The sequence below is a fragment of the Heloderma suspectum genome, chromosome 3 (genome assembly GCF_057233095.1).
Source record: "Heloderma suspectum isolate Gila_16-S chromosome 3, 16-S_ref, whole genome shotgun sequence".
NCBI lineage: Eukaryota > Metazoa > Chordata > Lepidosauria > Squamata > Helodermatidae > Heloderma > Heloderma suspectum.
Genome location: NC_139460.1, coordinates 94,139,401 through 94,154,831, shown reverse-complemented (window position 1 = coordinate 94,154,831; position 15,431 = coordinate 94,139,401). Strand labels below are relative to the sequence as shown.

Below are 15,431 nucleotides of genomic sequence, written 5' to 3'. Positions count from 1 at the left end.
AAGTCGATATGGACTTACTTAACATACTTTTAAAATATTTTACATTTTGTATCTGTTTGATTTCTTGCTAACTTGCATTGGGGTAAGCGAAATAAAAATTCAAGTAAAAAGCAGACAAACAAAAAAGTCCTAATGTACAAAACTGAAAATACAACATATAGAAAGGTAGTGTTATCACAGTATCTTGAAGACAGAGCTGACTTGCTCTGCTAAAAAAATATCCAGCCTCTTCTACTCTGAAGGAAAAACTTAATATAAGGATATTAATAAGTGGTAAGCCAATGCTGATTGTTTAACTATAGAACGCTACATAAATAACAACATAAGCCTAGCTGGTATCCTTCTCTGACTCCCTTGAGGACATTCTGTTTATCTAAGTGTCTAATTTGTATGTTAGCAGTTCTCCTATCAACATCTATTATGAGCTGTTCACTGATGGATATGCTCTGATTAGGCTTGACTCGAAATTGGTATAAAGACCCTTGAATTATGCTACAAATGAACACTTATGCAGCACCTTCAAATATGTGACTGTACACATGGACAACTAGATGGTATTTAATATAGTAATCATAATATTGTTTATTACATTTATTTATATCCTGCCTTTCAGGATACAAATCCTTCCAAGGTGGCTTACAAGTAAACATCAAAACATATTAATACAATCACAATAAACAATGTTAACATATAGAAAGTCATCAGAATCCTTCCCACAAAGCAGCTAGTGGTAGATGGCCCTCTTTGGGGGCCGGGGGGAGGGCGAGAGAGAAGTCCTGCTGGAACAGGCCCTACTGTGTCCTTCACCTGTTTACGTCTTTACCCATGATCAAACAGAAAGGAATATTTTACAATTATTAATGGAGGGGGTCCTTATGACATTCAAACAACTTTACATTTTACTCTATACTATATCAAAATTATTTAAGAATAGACAGGATTCTGATGGCTCCAAATGAATGAACACAAATAATGGCAGAAACAGGAATTCAGTCTGTGCCTGAACATGGATGGATCCATTGATGTTTTCTAATAATTTCATATGAAAAGACTGGAGACTAATAGCAAAATCCTATATGTGTCTACTCAGGAATAAGTCCTGCAGAATTCAATAGGACTAACTCCCAGGTAAGTGGGTATAGGATTGCAGCTGTAAACCATTAGTATATAAAGGGCATAGTCATATAAGTTTATTTCTGGACAGAAATAAATTTAGAAACACAAATAAGATAAACTTAATCCACAATGGACAGGATAGAGCCTTAAGTCATATGTAGCATAGACCAACTGAAATCAGTGGGACAAGTTAGGGATAACTAAATTAAGAAACAATCTGAGACTAAACTTCACTAGCATAACACAATGGCTGTGGTTTGACTCGAACAAAATATTCAAACATGTTATAAAAAAGGAACAAGTATTTCAGAAACCAAGGTGAATATTAAAACAGGTACTTTTGTCCAATATACTCTTGTAAGCTGTCTATTTTTCACAATACTGTTATGCAGTGGGGCAATATTATGAGCAGTTTAAAAATAAAGGACTGAGTCTATCTACCTTTGGTTGCTCTATTAATCAGTTCCAAGAACTTCTACAGCAACTTTAAAATTCTTAGGACTGTAGCTGTGTATCACAAAAGCATGACATTGCGCTAGCATCTAAGGCAATTACATCAGAAAATGCATAGGCAGAGACAATTACAATTGAGATTGCCCTGCTCAAACTCTCCCAAGGAGTCTTATCTACTGGACTGTCTCCATCCAGTAAGGGCCTGTTGCTAGTATACAACTATCACAACATAATAGCGCGATCCTATACATATCTACTCAGAAGTTTGAATTCAATGGGATGTAGTCTCAGGTAGGTATGTAGCACAGGATTGCGGCCCGAAGTTCATTTTTTGTAAAGGTGGGCAGTTTTGAAACGACAGTTATAGTCAAGAGCTGATGGCTCCATCACTTAGTGACGATACACTCCGTACTGTTCCTGTAGACGTTACAGAAACTCAAAATTATGAGTATGAGAGGACGACTCGAGAAGTCCATGGGAAAGCAAGGCAAAGCATTGTAATATTCGCCTTGCATTTCTCCCAACTCCGTTGACGTGTCTTCGCTAGATCTTTTGTAAGAGCCAGGAAACGTTTGAACGTGCGCGGCGATGTTTTTCACAAGCCATGTGTGCTGTCGCTCTCCACCCTAACACGTCCCGCATGTCTATACTCCAGAGAGGTGAACCGCTGGAGAGCCGCCACCCCCGCCACCCCGCCAGCGACGGAGCAGAGGCATCCATCAGCTCGCCATCGCACTCAAGATTACTTGCTGCAACGAATGAAGGAACACCCTAATTACCTCACCGTTGTGTGTGTTTTGGCGGCCGGGGAGGTCTCATGCAAGCTTCCTGGTGGTCCCTGGCCCGTTCCTAGGAAAGAGGAACAGGTCCTCCGCTAGCCTAGCTAAGGTCGGTCCTGGAAGGGGCTCCCTGGCCTCACGCGAACGGAGACGAGCCCTCAGCAGCCAGGGAGGCTTCGAAGCCGCCCCTCCCCCCCGGTTGTCGTTGCTGCGAAGGCGGCAACTTAACGGCTCACCCCGCGCGGGCTTCGGAGCCTTCCTCGAGGGAGGGACGCTGGGAAGAGCGGCCAAACGCCGCCTACTCGCCGCAGCCCGCTTACGGGGCCGGGAGCCGCCCAAGCTGCGCCCAAGGCGGCCGCTCGAAGGCACAGAGAGCGCCTGCCCCTTCGCAGCGTCCCGCCGGGCTCGGCTCCAAGCCCCGGCTGACTCCGCTCCGCACACGCACATACGCCGCGCAAGGGAAGCCATGATTATTCGTTGGTGCCAGAACCACGCCCCAGGCCTGGCCCAAGGGAAGGCGGGAGGGGGCGCAGTCGTCGAAGTGGCCCCCCCACGCCCCGCCAGCCCTTCTCTGGAGGAGGAAGACGCCGATGACAGTGGCAGCCGCGCGTCCGCACACAGTGATTCCCTAACAGCATCAGCCGACGATCCTCCGGCTTGATTCTTTAGCACAGCAGCCATTTATGTTCAAGCCGTCCAACCCTTTCCTTGGCCAACAACTACTCCCCACCGCTCTCGCCTCCCCGCACCTAATTTAAAGGGCGCATAGAAACATGCTGCCTGTGGGTAACTGACAAAGCCGTTTGATTGACTCACCAACGGCTGAATAGCAACCCGTAATGTATGGAAACCCCACCCTCTCGGTCAATGCCGTACGGCTCGTGAGGAGGATGGCAGCCTAAGAGATTGAAAAAGAGGGCTACGCTTCCGGTTTCTGATTGACGTTCTTCGAACCCTCCACATGCGGGGATGAAGTGATAGTGCTATTGCGGAAACAAACCTCAAATAAAACTGAGTTAGGGCACCATGTCGTCGCAGTGTTTTGAAATAACCATGATCTTACCCAAAATGGCTTTTGCTGACTGGATGAGTTTCCTCCCTCATTTGCTGTTGGAATAGATCTTTGAGTTTCTTTGTTAAATACTTTTGGAAACTTAGTGCCCTTGCCTCTCCTCAATCCAAATAATGCTATACAACTGAATTTAAACATATCTCACTCCCTATCCAGGCTACATGATTTGCTAGAAGACAGACAGAAACGAGAGTTTGTAAATAGGCAGTTTGGAAGGGTGAGCAAAAAGTGTATTTGGCCGGCTAGTGAAAATGGGTTTGTTACAGGCCTTTAAAACCCTTAGTGTATGTTCGATATCCACATCTTGACAAAACTGAAGAAGTTTTACAAGGAAGAATGACTCTACCAGGGCTTTTTAGTAATGTATTTCAGCACGACGGATGCCGTGAGTCGCTTTTTGATTGGGGGAACCATTCTGCACTTTTAAAGATGTTGCGTAACAGGCAGACATCCTGGGGCAGTATTTCACCTCTCTACATCTCCATGATCAGGGAAAGTCTGCACCCGTTGAATTTCTGTCTGTACTGCAACGTTGTAAAAGGAATCAGATCCCAGCCCCAAACTTTAAACCCATACAGTTTGTCTCCTTATAAAAAACAAAAACAAAAAAATTAGAAACTTTTGCTATGTGCGTCTCCATGCGTTGAATTTGTCTGACACGAACATCTAACCGCTTATTTTCTAAGTTTTGGAACAGAGAGGTTGCCTATTTTAAAACACTGCAACGAAAGGGCGCTGTTCCTGCACGTTACTGCTTTTGCCCCGGTCGCACATGGAAGATGCTACGAAACGTAACCGGGAAACCTGAAGTAGAGCTTCAAACCCATTGCGACTGCACCCCCTTGGTAGAAGGAGCGCTGCTACCAAGCTCGAGCGTAGCGCTAGAGGAGCGCTATGACTGACGTAAGTCAACAAAGATCACGTGGGCAGGCCTGGGCGCGGCGATTGGCTGCGTGGGCACAGGCAAGCGGGGTGGGGAGGGGGGGTCACGGTGGCGGCGTGGGGTTCGCTCTGTGACACAATTACAACAACTTTGTGCAGCTGCTGGGGAAGTTTGTACAGGCAACAAATACACCCCGCGCGGGCGCGCGCGGGCCCCTGTCACCCCGACTCCACTCACTCTTCGTCGCCGGGGCTGGCGGCTCAGCAGCGATGTAAACACTGCTCGGTCGCCGTCACCGCCAACAGCAGCAACAGCAGCCGCCGCCTCCTCTTCCTCCTCCTCCTCCTCCCACTCCCCCCCCCCAGTCTCCAGCGCTGGGGCTCCCTCCCTCCCTCCCTCTCCTCCTCCGAGCAGCGGGGCTTCCCCCCGCCTCCCTCTCCCTCTCCCTCCCCCTCCCTGCCGGCTGTTGTTGTAATAAAAGTTGTGGTGGTGGTGCGTGCGTGTGTCGGGCACCCCGCCCCGCCCGGCACTGGGGGGGTGTTGGGGGCGCGCGGGGAGGAGGGGGGGCCCTTGCGATCGTGAGTTAATTACGTTGCGTTTCCATGAAATCGTGTGGAGTGTCGCTCGCCGCCGCCGCCGCCGCCGCCTCTACTGCTTCTTTCGGTGATGAGGAAAAGAAAATGGCGGCGGGGAAAGCGAGCGGCCAGAGCGAGGAGGACTTCGCCAGCCTGACAGCGGAGGAGAGAGAAGTCCTCTCTGGCCTCGACAGGTACCCGAACGGCAGCCTCCGCGATCCGGCTCGTCCGGTGTTCTCCCTTGCTCGCCCGCCCGCCCCGGGTGTGCGAGTGTGTGTGCGTGAGAGAAAGCGAGCGAGTGTGAGTGCGGCGGTGCTCTTGGGCCGGAGTGCGGGCTCTGCCCCTGGCAGCGAGAGAGAGGGAGCGCACGAAGCGGTCTGTCTGAGGCGAGGCGAGGCGAGGCGAGGCGAGGCGGGGTGGGGTGGGGGACTCCACGAACGTGGCTGTTTTTCTCAATCTCCCTCGCTCTCTCCTGCTTCCCCCCTTCTGCAGCCGACTCTTCGGGTTTCTGAGGCTTCATGAAGATGGCGCCAGAACGAAGGCCTTGCTGTTAAAGGTAAGGGGACTGGGGTGGGGGAGGAGGAGGCGACCGACGAGGGAGCCACCCTCCCCTCCCGTGCGCGCGTGTGTGTGTGGAGGAGAGCCGAGCAGAGGAATTAAACCGTCACCTCGCGCCCGTAAGACTCGCCAGGACTTTAGTCGAGCTGCCCTGTGACCCACCATCTCTTCCCTGGCTTTCTGACGAGAACGGTTCGGCTCTTCTCTGGCCGGCTGAAAGGAAGAGAGGGGTGCGCGGCGTAGAAAGCTGCTCTGGGCCACTTTCTGGGCATTGTCCAAAAAGTAGGACAGAACGTGCCTGTGCATCAGGCCCGAATCTGCCCAGCTGGGAGGAACCCCTACGAATAATCGGGAGATGAAGCGTTACTTATTTGCCATTGGCCACCCTGGACCTCCTTTTCCTCCTTATTTTATTATTTTCCTCATCCATATTTCTGGAAGAGAAAAAGCTAAACTGAGCTGAATCACCGTAATTCAATTCCTATAAGTAGGAAGAGTGGGTATCAAAGAGATGTCCTTCTCCTTCCGTGGCGTGTCACTTTCTGGAGCCAGTACCCAAGTGATTTGTTTACTCTCGCTCTCTGTCTCTCAGTGCATCTTCCTTGAGTGACTTGTTTGTTCTCTCCGAGGGTTTTCTCATAGTGCTGCTTTATCAGGGAATATCGGACAGGTTGCTGTTTCATACCAGAGTATATAAAGAGATAGCTTGTTTCTGTAAAAAGTTCTTGGTCCTGTCATTTAGTTAAGTAATGGCTGCTCCTGTCTGCCCAAGATGGCCGGACAGGGAGGAGAAAGAACTGGGTGGGAGGAGGTAAACAGGGAAATAAATAGTAGGAATGAATGTGTACATCAACAAAAGTGTGTGGATTAACAGCTGCATACGTAAACTCTACTAATGTGTCAAAAGAGCTTTTTCTTCCTTGATTTTCTAAAGTAGAATATTGTATTTACAGAGCAATGGGTAAACCTTATCAACCTGTGGCACATTTAGTTGCTTAGCCATAAGCCATTGTCAAAGGCCAGCAAACCTAGAAATGACAATTGAATTTTCTGGACAATTTTAACCATTATTACATAACAAGAAGGGGCATAATGCTGAATCATTTAATATCTCTATTTTTTTCAGAGCTAGTATCTTTGTATTTTGACATCTTAATATTTAACCTGAATACGAGTGAATATTTTTTCTTTTAAAAATGCTATTCATTTGTTTTAGAGTATACTGCATGCTTACATGTTTTCTTCTCAACAAACTTATTTTTTCAAGTTTCTGATTTTTGTGTGGGTGGAGTGTTGGTTTTATGCAATGGAGTTTTCCTCTGTTCGATTTGCTTTAGTTACACTTTTAAAATAGGCAGCTTCTACACACAGTTGGATGCTTATGTACTAGATATTTTAATTAAAAGTACAATCCTATGCATGTCTACTCAGAACTAAACCCCTTTGAATTTAATGGGGCTTACTGCCCAGTAAGTTAGTATAGGATTGCAGCATAAATGTATTTAACTTCTGGCATGTTGGGGGTTATCAAAAACATTAATAAAACAAATGGTTTGAAGGCAAGAAATGAAAATGTTGCAGTACTTACAAGGCTAGACTAAACTTATGCTGTTTAAAATGTTAGGCCTCAATCTGCAAACAGAAGCAGACTGAATATTTGTGGAATTATGACTTTAAAAAAATAACTAGTGTGCTTGGTTTTATGGGTGTCTATCTTTATCCCTTGCACTATCTTTATCTTTAGTGCATTTATGTATTCATCTACTGTGTATAACTGCAGGCCTGGGTTTTTGTGACATTAGTGAGATGGAGTTTGTTGCTTGGTATGGTTTGTGTACATTTATGCCTTGTGAATTTGGAGGGGTTAGTAGTACTGAGATTTTTTTTTTCTGTTGAGCAGAACAGCAGAAATTATCATGTAATGTTGCTTGAGTATATTATGAAAATAGATAGTATGTTGTGATCTTTACTTGTAATTTTTTAATGGTTTGAATTGCTGTTTTGGAACATATAAAGCATAGATTAATAGAACAATCCTATGCATGTCTACTCAGAAGTAAGCTCCATTGAGTTTAGTGCAGCTTAGTCCCAGGTAAGTTGGTACAGCCTAAATGATAGGTATGCAGAGGTTACAAATGAAGGCAAGCCACAACTGGGTAGCTCTGTTGAATGTCCCAGGAATTATGTAGTTCTGGCTTATTTTCCAGAATTGGTCACCATCAGGCAATTAATACAGTTGAGATAGGTGGGAGTTAGATCAAGGCTGGTCACAGACAAATGTGGTGTATGAGGTTCCAAATATGTAAAGGTTATGCTAAGGCAGCCAAAGAAACAAAGATGGTTAGAGGCTGTTAGTGTAGAGTTCAGCAAAAGAGTTGGTGTCAGACCATGGCTGGTGAAACAACTGATGTCTTAAGAAATAATGAGCAGTAAGTAGGTAACTGCTTAGGGTAAAGAGCTATTCATTCTTAGATACTAATACTTGTGCCATTATCAGCCAGGGCAACCATTTTGGCCCAACCCCTTCCTCTAAGCTACAATGGCTTTTTGAAGGCAGGATCTAGGCAGGGAGCTGAGCGCTTTAGAGTCATTATGAGGCTTCAGACTGGGTTTGTTTACATTGTTTGTTAGTAGTTCAGGGGAAGGCTGTGATGTCTTTTGGGATGGATAAGGCAGGACTTACAAGGTGCTGGACAATATTGGGAAAAAACTGCTTATGTGCAAGGTCTGACTTCTGTGACAGAAGATACTGGTTTCTGAAGATGTGGTTGCTGAGTGAAGTACCTGGGTGAGATCTTGGAAACCTTTATAACTTTCCTGTTGAGTAGTCGCTGGGTCCATGATAATCCTGAGATCTGTCTCTTACGGCATGGAATTCTTGAAGTCCTTGTCACAGATATTGAATCAGATGAGCTTGTATCAGATGGGAGCCGGTTCATAATGTGGTTATTATTTTGAGACTATTGGAGTTTTTGCCTGAGAAGTCAGTCTTTTTGTGTAAATATAGGTTGCTCCGTACAATGAGGTTAGAAGGAATTGTGCTGCTATTCTGTCTTTTCTTCCTTAATGGATTTTCTGCGGTAAGGAAAAAGATGGAAGAAGCATTGGGAAAACACAGGACAGTTATGAGTGATATACTGGCCCTCCCTCAAAATTCCATGAATGAGGCTGGGCAATGATATGATAAGTCTCATCTGGGAACACCCATAGTGTTGGTTTGAGGTTGCTATTTAGTACTGTTCCAGAAATGACAAACTTTACATTCTCTCAGGTCTGTTGGGAGAAGTAGCACTATCCTTGTTGAAATTGGAAATTACATACTGCTTGAACTGAAGAGCAGAGATGGATACTCAGGCTATGATGGTGCATGCCTGCTGTTGCTCTAGTTTCCCAGAGTAGGATGGAGTTAGGCTAATGCTTAGTTAGAGCTAGAAAACAGAACAGGCACTTGCCATCTGTATTTCTTGTACCAGGGAAATACTGGTGTGAATGTAACCTTGGGTCTGACTTAATATTTAAAACACTTCATTTGAAGCATGGAACATCTGCTTCTGTGCTTAATATTGGGGGGAGGGCAGGGTAGTAAATAACTGTTAGTCCCTAGCTTACAATTGGGCATTGGTGGGTAAGTACAATGAGCAGCTTTGGTATTGCAGTGTTGTTCTTAAATCTTCTAGTTCCTCTGTGCCACTCTGGAACAGCAGGTTACTATTTGTGCTAGAACAATTATTTTGGCTTATACCCTTTTCTGAAGAATATATGTAGTTGTAGGGTGCTAGAGGTAAAGATGTGAGATGGTCTGCAAAAAATGGAGACACACAGTTCCTATTCTTTTTTCTGTCCCTTCACATCTCTAGCTAGAATCGTTCAGAATGAAATAGTTTATTTGACAAAGAAGAGTGGTGTGGACAACAACATGCTGATTCAATACACCCATAGGCAATTCTAGTATAAAACATATTTAAGTCACTGATTAGTATACTGACTAAATTAATACATTGGAACACTTTGATTGGATATGTTGATCATCATGTTTCTGTAAAGGAAGTCTTAAAGTTACTGTTCCATGTATGTTAGGATGGATTTGGACATATATGACCAAATCTATGTCTACAGCTTGTGGCTTTCTTTCTATGACAGAATACAATTTCTTCCCCTATTACACTAGAGGTTGCAGTCACACATGTGTTGGTGATAATATATCAATAAAGAGGCTTTTAAGTAAGGTTTTAGCTATGCAGTAAGATGTAGTCCTGTGTGTGAATTTGCCATCACTAAACATATTGTGCACATTGAATCTCCCCTCAGTCATTATTGCCAGTATTCTCTGTCATGAACATGATACATAATATTCTTTTTTTAAATGGGAAGTGGGAACACCTTCGTTTTCAAAGATAGTCGCATGGAGTGTGAAGGGTCTTCTGTCTGAATGTCTCTGCTGGGGTTGAGTGCATTTGATTCCTTCATTTGGTTTTTTTTAAGGGACAATTGGTTAACAGGAGTTATATATGAACATACTAGGTAGTGTTTTTATGTAGTATTTGGTGAATTTAATTTCTTGTGAAGAACCTACAGCTAAGAAGTTTGTCAGTAGTTGATTTTATTTTTTAGAATGCTACAGCTTACATAACACGCATACTGACTTTCATCCTTGGAGTTTATTTTTGCACTGCTTCAAGACTGTGACTGGAATTAGTAGAGGATATGCACTTTATGCTCAAGTCCTGTCTTTACTTGGAGATAAGTGAAATGTAATTCAATGAAACTTCTAAGGAAGTGGGCTAAGGGCTGCAGCTATGCAGTCTGAATAATATTCATGTTGACTAGGAAGTCAGTGGGACTTCTGAGTCAGTATACATAGCATTGCAATTTAGTGAGACTGTTTGGAATGGTATAATAGTTTACTGAAGACAGAATTAAAATATGAATATTTCTAGATGTTCTACCACGTCATCATTTTTCTTATAAATATCAAAAAGGTATGTAATGTTATAAAATGCAGTCACATTAAAACACAGTCCTTCTATTTTTGCAGTCTCGGATGAATAGAAGATTTTGCAAAGAATAGATCTTGAAATGTTAAAGCATTTTTGTCCTGCACATCACTGAACTAATGCCTGTGAATTTTACACAACTCATCCTGATAATTAAGCAGAGCTCTATGTCAATAGTTTGTTTTAGTTGAAAATTCTGCTCCTATTTGGGTTTGTTCTAGGTTAATCAGAAAACAGAAATGATGAATGTTTAAAATATATTTTACTTATGAGTTATTATTACTATTACAATTATTTTTATCCTACATTTTAGGATACATATCCTTCCAATGTGACTTAAAAATAACAGGCAGATACATTAATAAAATACAATGAACAATAATAAAATATAACAATTTGTAAAAATCTTTCCCATAGTGCAGTTTGTGGTAATGGCCCCAGGTGGCAGGAGAAGGGGCAGTCTAGCTTGAGCAGGATCTGATGTGGTCTTCTTTGCCTGCTGCCTCCCCCTGCCCCCCTCTTCATGCCATCTGCTTGTATGCTAATACATTGGTAGTACTGTGATTTGAGGGATCTAGACAGTGGTACCCTGTGACTTGTTTGCAAGACTATATTTTAAGTATCCAGTTTCAAGTTCTGTTTAAATTGAATTGCTGCTTTACCAGTGTCTTTGTAAATCTCTGTGAGTTTATTGCAGCCAGAATGAGCTTTTCACTGGCCTGGTTCGCATGTAACAACATCCCAGGCTTAATATGGATTAAGTATGGGTTATTGTTGAATCGTGGGTTGTTAGGTGCGAAGTCTGCACTATGGTTTAACTATGGGTTGTTAACCATGAACATCCCAGGAAGAGAACCCAGGGTTTTTGTTGGGTTGCAAACTCTGGGTTCTTCATGGTTAACACCCCATAGTTAAACTGTAGTGCATAGTTCGCATGTAACCCATTCTCAACCCATATTCAACCCGTACTGCCAGTTGTTATGTACAAACCAGGTCAAAGTGACATCAGCTACATTTCCTTCCAGATGTATGTTAAGTTTGCATGTATCTTGACTTCTCACTTTGCCCCAACCAGCATAGGCTCCATATCTGAAGTTCCTGATGAATTGCGTGTGTGTGTGTAATCTTAGTGCATTACACAAGGACTACTTCTGGAAAAAAGTACAATCCTATGCATATTTAATCAGAAGTAAGTACCACTCTCGGGTAAATAGCATAGGATTGCACCCTCAGAATCCTGAGTGCTCAAGCAGAATTCATTGCATTGGCCCTTTGGATTGAGACCTAATTTTACTACAGATGCGGAAACAACACTGAGGCTACAAACTGGAACAATCACTGAGGTACAAGTGAAGGAATAATCCCACACGTTGCTGCAGATCAAATATTTGTATGTTACATTAAAGCATTAATCTTGTAGTAACTTACTATTTAACAATGGCCTTAAGTTTAAACATTTGGGATATGTTCCTAGCATAGCTACATCTTCTGTAAGCAGTCTGGTATTGTATTTTCAGAATTGCATTTTCCTGTATTCTGTTTGAGTATATATTTTTTGGAAATTATCAGATCTGTCTGGTTAATTTTAAAATGATAAACATTGAAATTAATATTTTCCATTTTTCTGGCATATGCAGAATTATTATAATAATTCAGGGTGCAATCCTATTGATTGTGCCCTTGCCACTCAGAAGCCCTGAACTTGGAGGCTTCCGAGTTTCCTATGCTCTGCTGGGCTGAAGCTGGCAGGGCGGGAGGAGTGGCAGAGGCAGCCTTTGCCTCCCCATCCTACATCTTTCCTGATCTTTGCTAGATGGGCTTTTTAGCCCATCTAGTGAGGGCACTTCAGAGCAGGAGGCTGGAGGAGGTTCAAGATATCTCATATCCTGGCCTCTTCGGTCTCCTCCCCTCCCCACCTTTCGGAATGCCCCCTTTCCTCCTCCTCCAAGGTCGCTTTTCCAGCCTCAGAGGCAGGCAGTATGGTTCTCTCCATGCTGGCTGCAAGGGGGAGGGGTCTGGGGAATGGGTCTCTGACTCCCCCTTCCGGATTCAGAGTGCTGTCTCCAGCTTCAGAAGGTTTTTCTGAGCCATCCTATGGTCCCTGAGACACTAGCCCAGGGACCATATGATGACTGTTTTAGTCTCTTAATTTGTACTTACATTTTATATATGAAAGTTTCATAATTTTCAGCTCTAGCTAGATCTGAATTAGTTGGGAATGCTCTAATAAATTTGCACATAAACCTTTTTTTTAAAAAGCGTTCTTGTTACTTAATTTTTTGCATACAACAAAGTGCTGAATGACCACAGTTTCAATTTGCTTGGTAAATGATTGAAACCTGAAGATAGAATTACAAACCACTTACATTTTAGTGCAGTTGTGTTTAATAAAGTAAACATATTTTTTCATGTCACGTACCCAGTGCAGCAATCTGAATCCTGATATAACTTAAAAAGTTATGTAAGACATTGAGCAAACTGAACCTATCCCTTATATGAACAATTGTTAATAGTCCAGGATCTGTTGTATACCCCTGTTTTTGTTGTTTTTAAAGACGTGCAGGGGATCATAAAGTATGTATAGGTTTCAGGCCCATGAAGGAATACATTTAACTTGGGTAGATATGCCCATTCTGTTACATGAATTCTGTAGCTGTCCTTTTTCAAGATGGCTGACAAGTGAATGGGGATATGCAGTAACTCATAAATGAGTGCATATAGAAGCTATATATATTATATATATAAATGGTGGCAAAATATAATTGTTTTTAGTGAAGAAGTGTAAAAGGACTACAGCTAGCCACCATTTCCACCAGTATGATCTAGTGGACAGAGTGCTGGTCTAGGACCAGGAAGACCCAGATTCAAATCCCTGCTCAGCTATGAAGCTTACTGGGTGCCCTTACTCCAGACACCATCTGTTAGTCTAATCTACCTCAATAGGGTTCTTGGGATAAAAGGTGGTGGCGGGAGATCGCATGTACACTGCCTTGAGTTCCTTAAAAGAAAGGTGGGACAAAAATGAAGTAAATATTTATTTAATAACCACTGCGATCAGAACCATTCAAACTGCATACATTTATGACGAATGCAAGTAAACCTTTGAATTTGGGTTTGTTATTTAAGATGCATTGTGACACAGGTTTGCATACTTAAAGTATGCAAGAAGCGCTTTCATTTTCACATTCTTGTGTGGCATGCTTTGCATCTGTATATGATGATCAGTTTCTGGCAAAAGAAATAAGGCACTTAGATGGTCGCTTTGAAGGACGATTTTGGTGGAAATGCCTCAGTAGGATATACATTTAAATAAATAAATCACCATTCACTTCCTCCTAGTTGTAGTCCAGCAGATTCAGCACTGTTGTGTAGTCAAGATCCAAGAATGTGAGTGACTCTCTGCTAGCAAGGAATGCTCTGTGGATGTGTCCTGTGATACAGCTAGAGATTGGTGGCAGATTAGCAAGAGACATGTTCAACTTTCAGTGCGCATTAACCCTCAGCTTGTAAAAAAAGTGTTAAGCTTTGTAGATCTTGTCCACACTCACAACAGATAACTTTCAGCTTTTTCAGTGCCTTTTTCTGGTAGGGCATCTGTCTGTCCAAATTGTGCCAGGAAGCTTTCAGTCTGTGCAGTCAGTGTTCTGTGGTTGGTGCCAATTTTGCTCAAAGCATAATTAACAGTTAAAACGTGAGCTTTCATCAAAGCACTACACCGGGATAGGCTGCATGTGGCCCTTCGGATGTCATTGCACTCCATTTCCCAGCATCCCTCACCATTGGCAATACTGGCTAGGGCTGACGAGAACTGGAGTACTACAATTGAAGGGCTGCTTTCCCATTCCAGTAGTACAGTTCATGTCCAAACTTGATCAATAGATGATGCAAAGTAATAGTCCCTTTATTCCTGTTTCAGACTGAACCTATATCTTCTGTTAGGCCTTCATTAAGTATTGTCATTTACCTTAGCAACAGTGCTACTACATCTGGATCATTTGAAAGTATTACAACCTGTTGGGTATTTGCTGAAGTGTCCAGTTAATATGTGGAGTAATATGTTGATCATCTTCTTCAGTCTCCCTATTCCTAAGTTTTTGAACTTACTACTTATGGCCTGAATTGACAGTGTTATTGATGACCGTATTACTTCTGTTGATTGGGAAATCAACAGTGATTCTAATACTTAATTCATTATGAGCTACCTGTTGCAATTTCACTTTATTAGTTGTAGTTGTCCAGCGTTTGTCTATTTGGACAGGAAGTAGGTAGGGGAAGGTAGCCTGGTCTCCAGATATTTTCAACTGCAACTTGCACTATCTCCCACTCTTGGCCATGTTGCTTTGGACTTATGGGAGTTGTAGTACAAAACGTCTGGAGGACACCAGGTTCTCTATCACTTAATCAGAATGATTCGTATGAGCACTCAAAAAAACTTTGGTCAAGCAGTAATCACAATGGTTAGAAGCTCATAGTCAGTGTGTCCAAGAGAGGCACATTGGGTGAAATTCAGTGAAGGTTTTCTGCTGACGAAACCAGAGGGGGAAGATTCCCTGTCTCTCTGCAGCTCCCCACGTGCCCTCTGAATCTACTCTGGAGGGCTGGGGGACCTGCTAGACAAGATTTTTGGGGATCACGGGAGGCTACAGGGGAGAGGAGATGAGGTCCCACTGTGTGATGCTATATTCCATCTGTAGTTTTTAATAACTACTTATAACGTATGGTCAAGGAATAGAGCAGCCAACTCTGTTACTGAGTTAAAATGTATTGATCAGCCAGCAATGCACTCCTGTGTGTGTGTTTGTGCATGAGCACATGCAAAGAGAGACACAGAAGCTCATGCAAGCATGTAGGGTTGAGATTTCTGCCAGCTCTTTCTGACCTGGAAATGTCTTGGAAAGCCATTTGAGTTTTATTGTATTTATTTATTATCACCAAAGTTATCACCTTAAAGCAACTTGTCCTTTTCTGGTGCTCTCCAGATGTTTTGGACTTCAGCCGTCA

General features: G+C 43.2%; 1 protein-coding gene and 1 long non-coding RNA gene across 3 annotated transcripts in view; one reads left to right on the top strand and one right to left on the bottom strand.

Annotated features, from left to right (window-relative positions):
* Nucleotides 1-576: 576 nt before the first annotated feature.
* On the bottom strand, nt 577-3,248 carry LOC146349956 (uncharacterized). The gene is made up of 2 exons (XR_014789129.1): nt 3,165-3,248; nt 577-2,318 (listed from the first exon to the last, which is right to left on the bottom strand). It is a non-coding gene; the product is annotated as an uncharacterized LOC146349956 (long non-coding RNA).
* A 1,123-nt stretch (nt 3,249-4,371) lies between these two features.
* KDM6A (lysine demethylase 6A) overlaps nt 4,372-15,431 on the top strand; it is a 170,591-nt gene continuing 159,531 nt past the window's right edge. For both annotated transcript variants that reach the window (XM_084843887.1, XM_084843886.1), the window contains exons 1-2: nt 4,372-5,072; nt 5,371-5,434. In XM_084843887.1, coding sequence (XP_084700013.1) covers nt 4,906-5,072; nt 5,371-5,434 — 231 coding nt within the window. In that variant the 5' untranslated portion in view covers nt 4,372-4,905. The remainder of the gene's footprint in view (nt 5,073-5,370; nt 5,435-15,431) is intronic.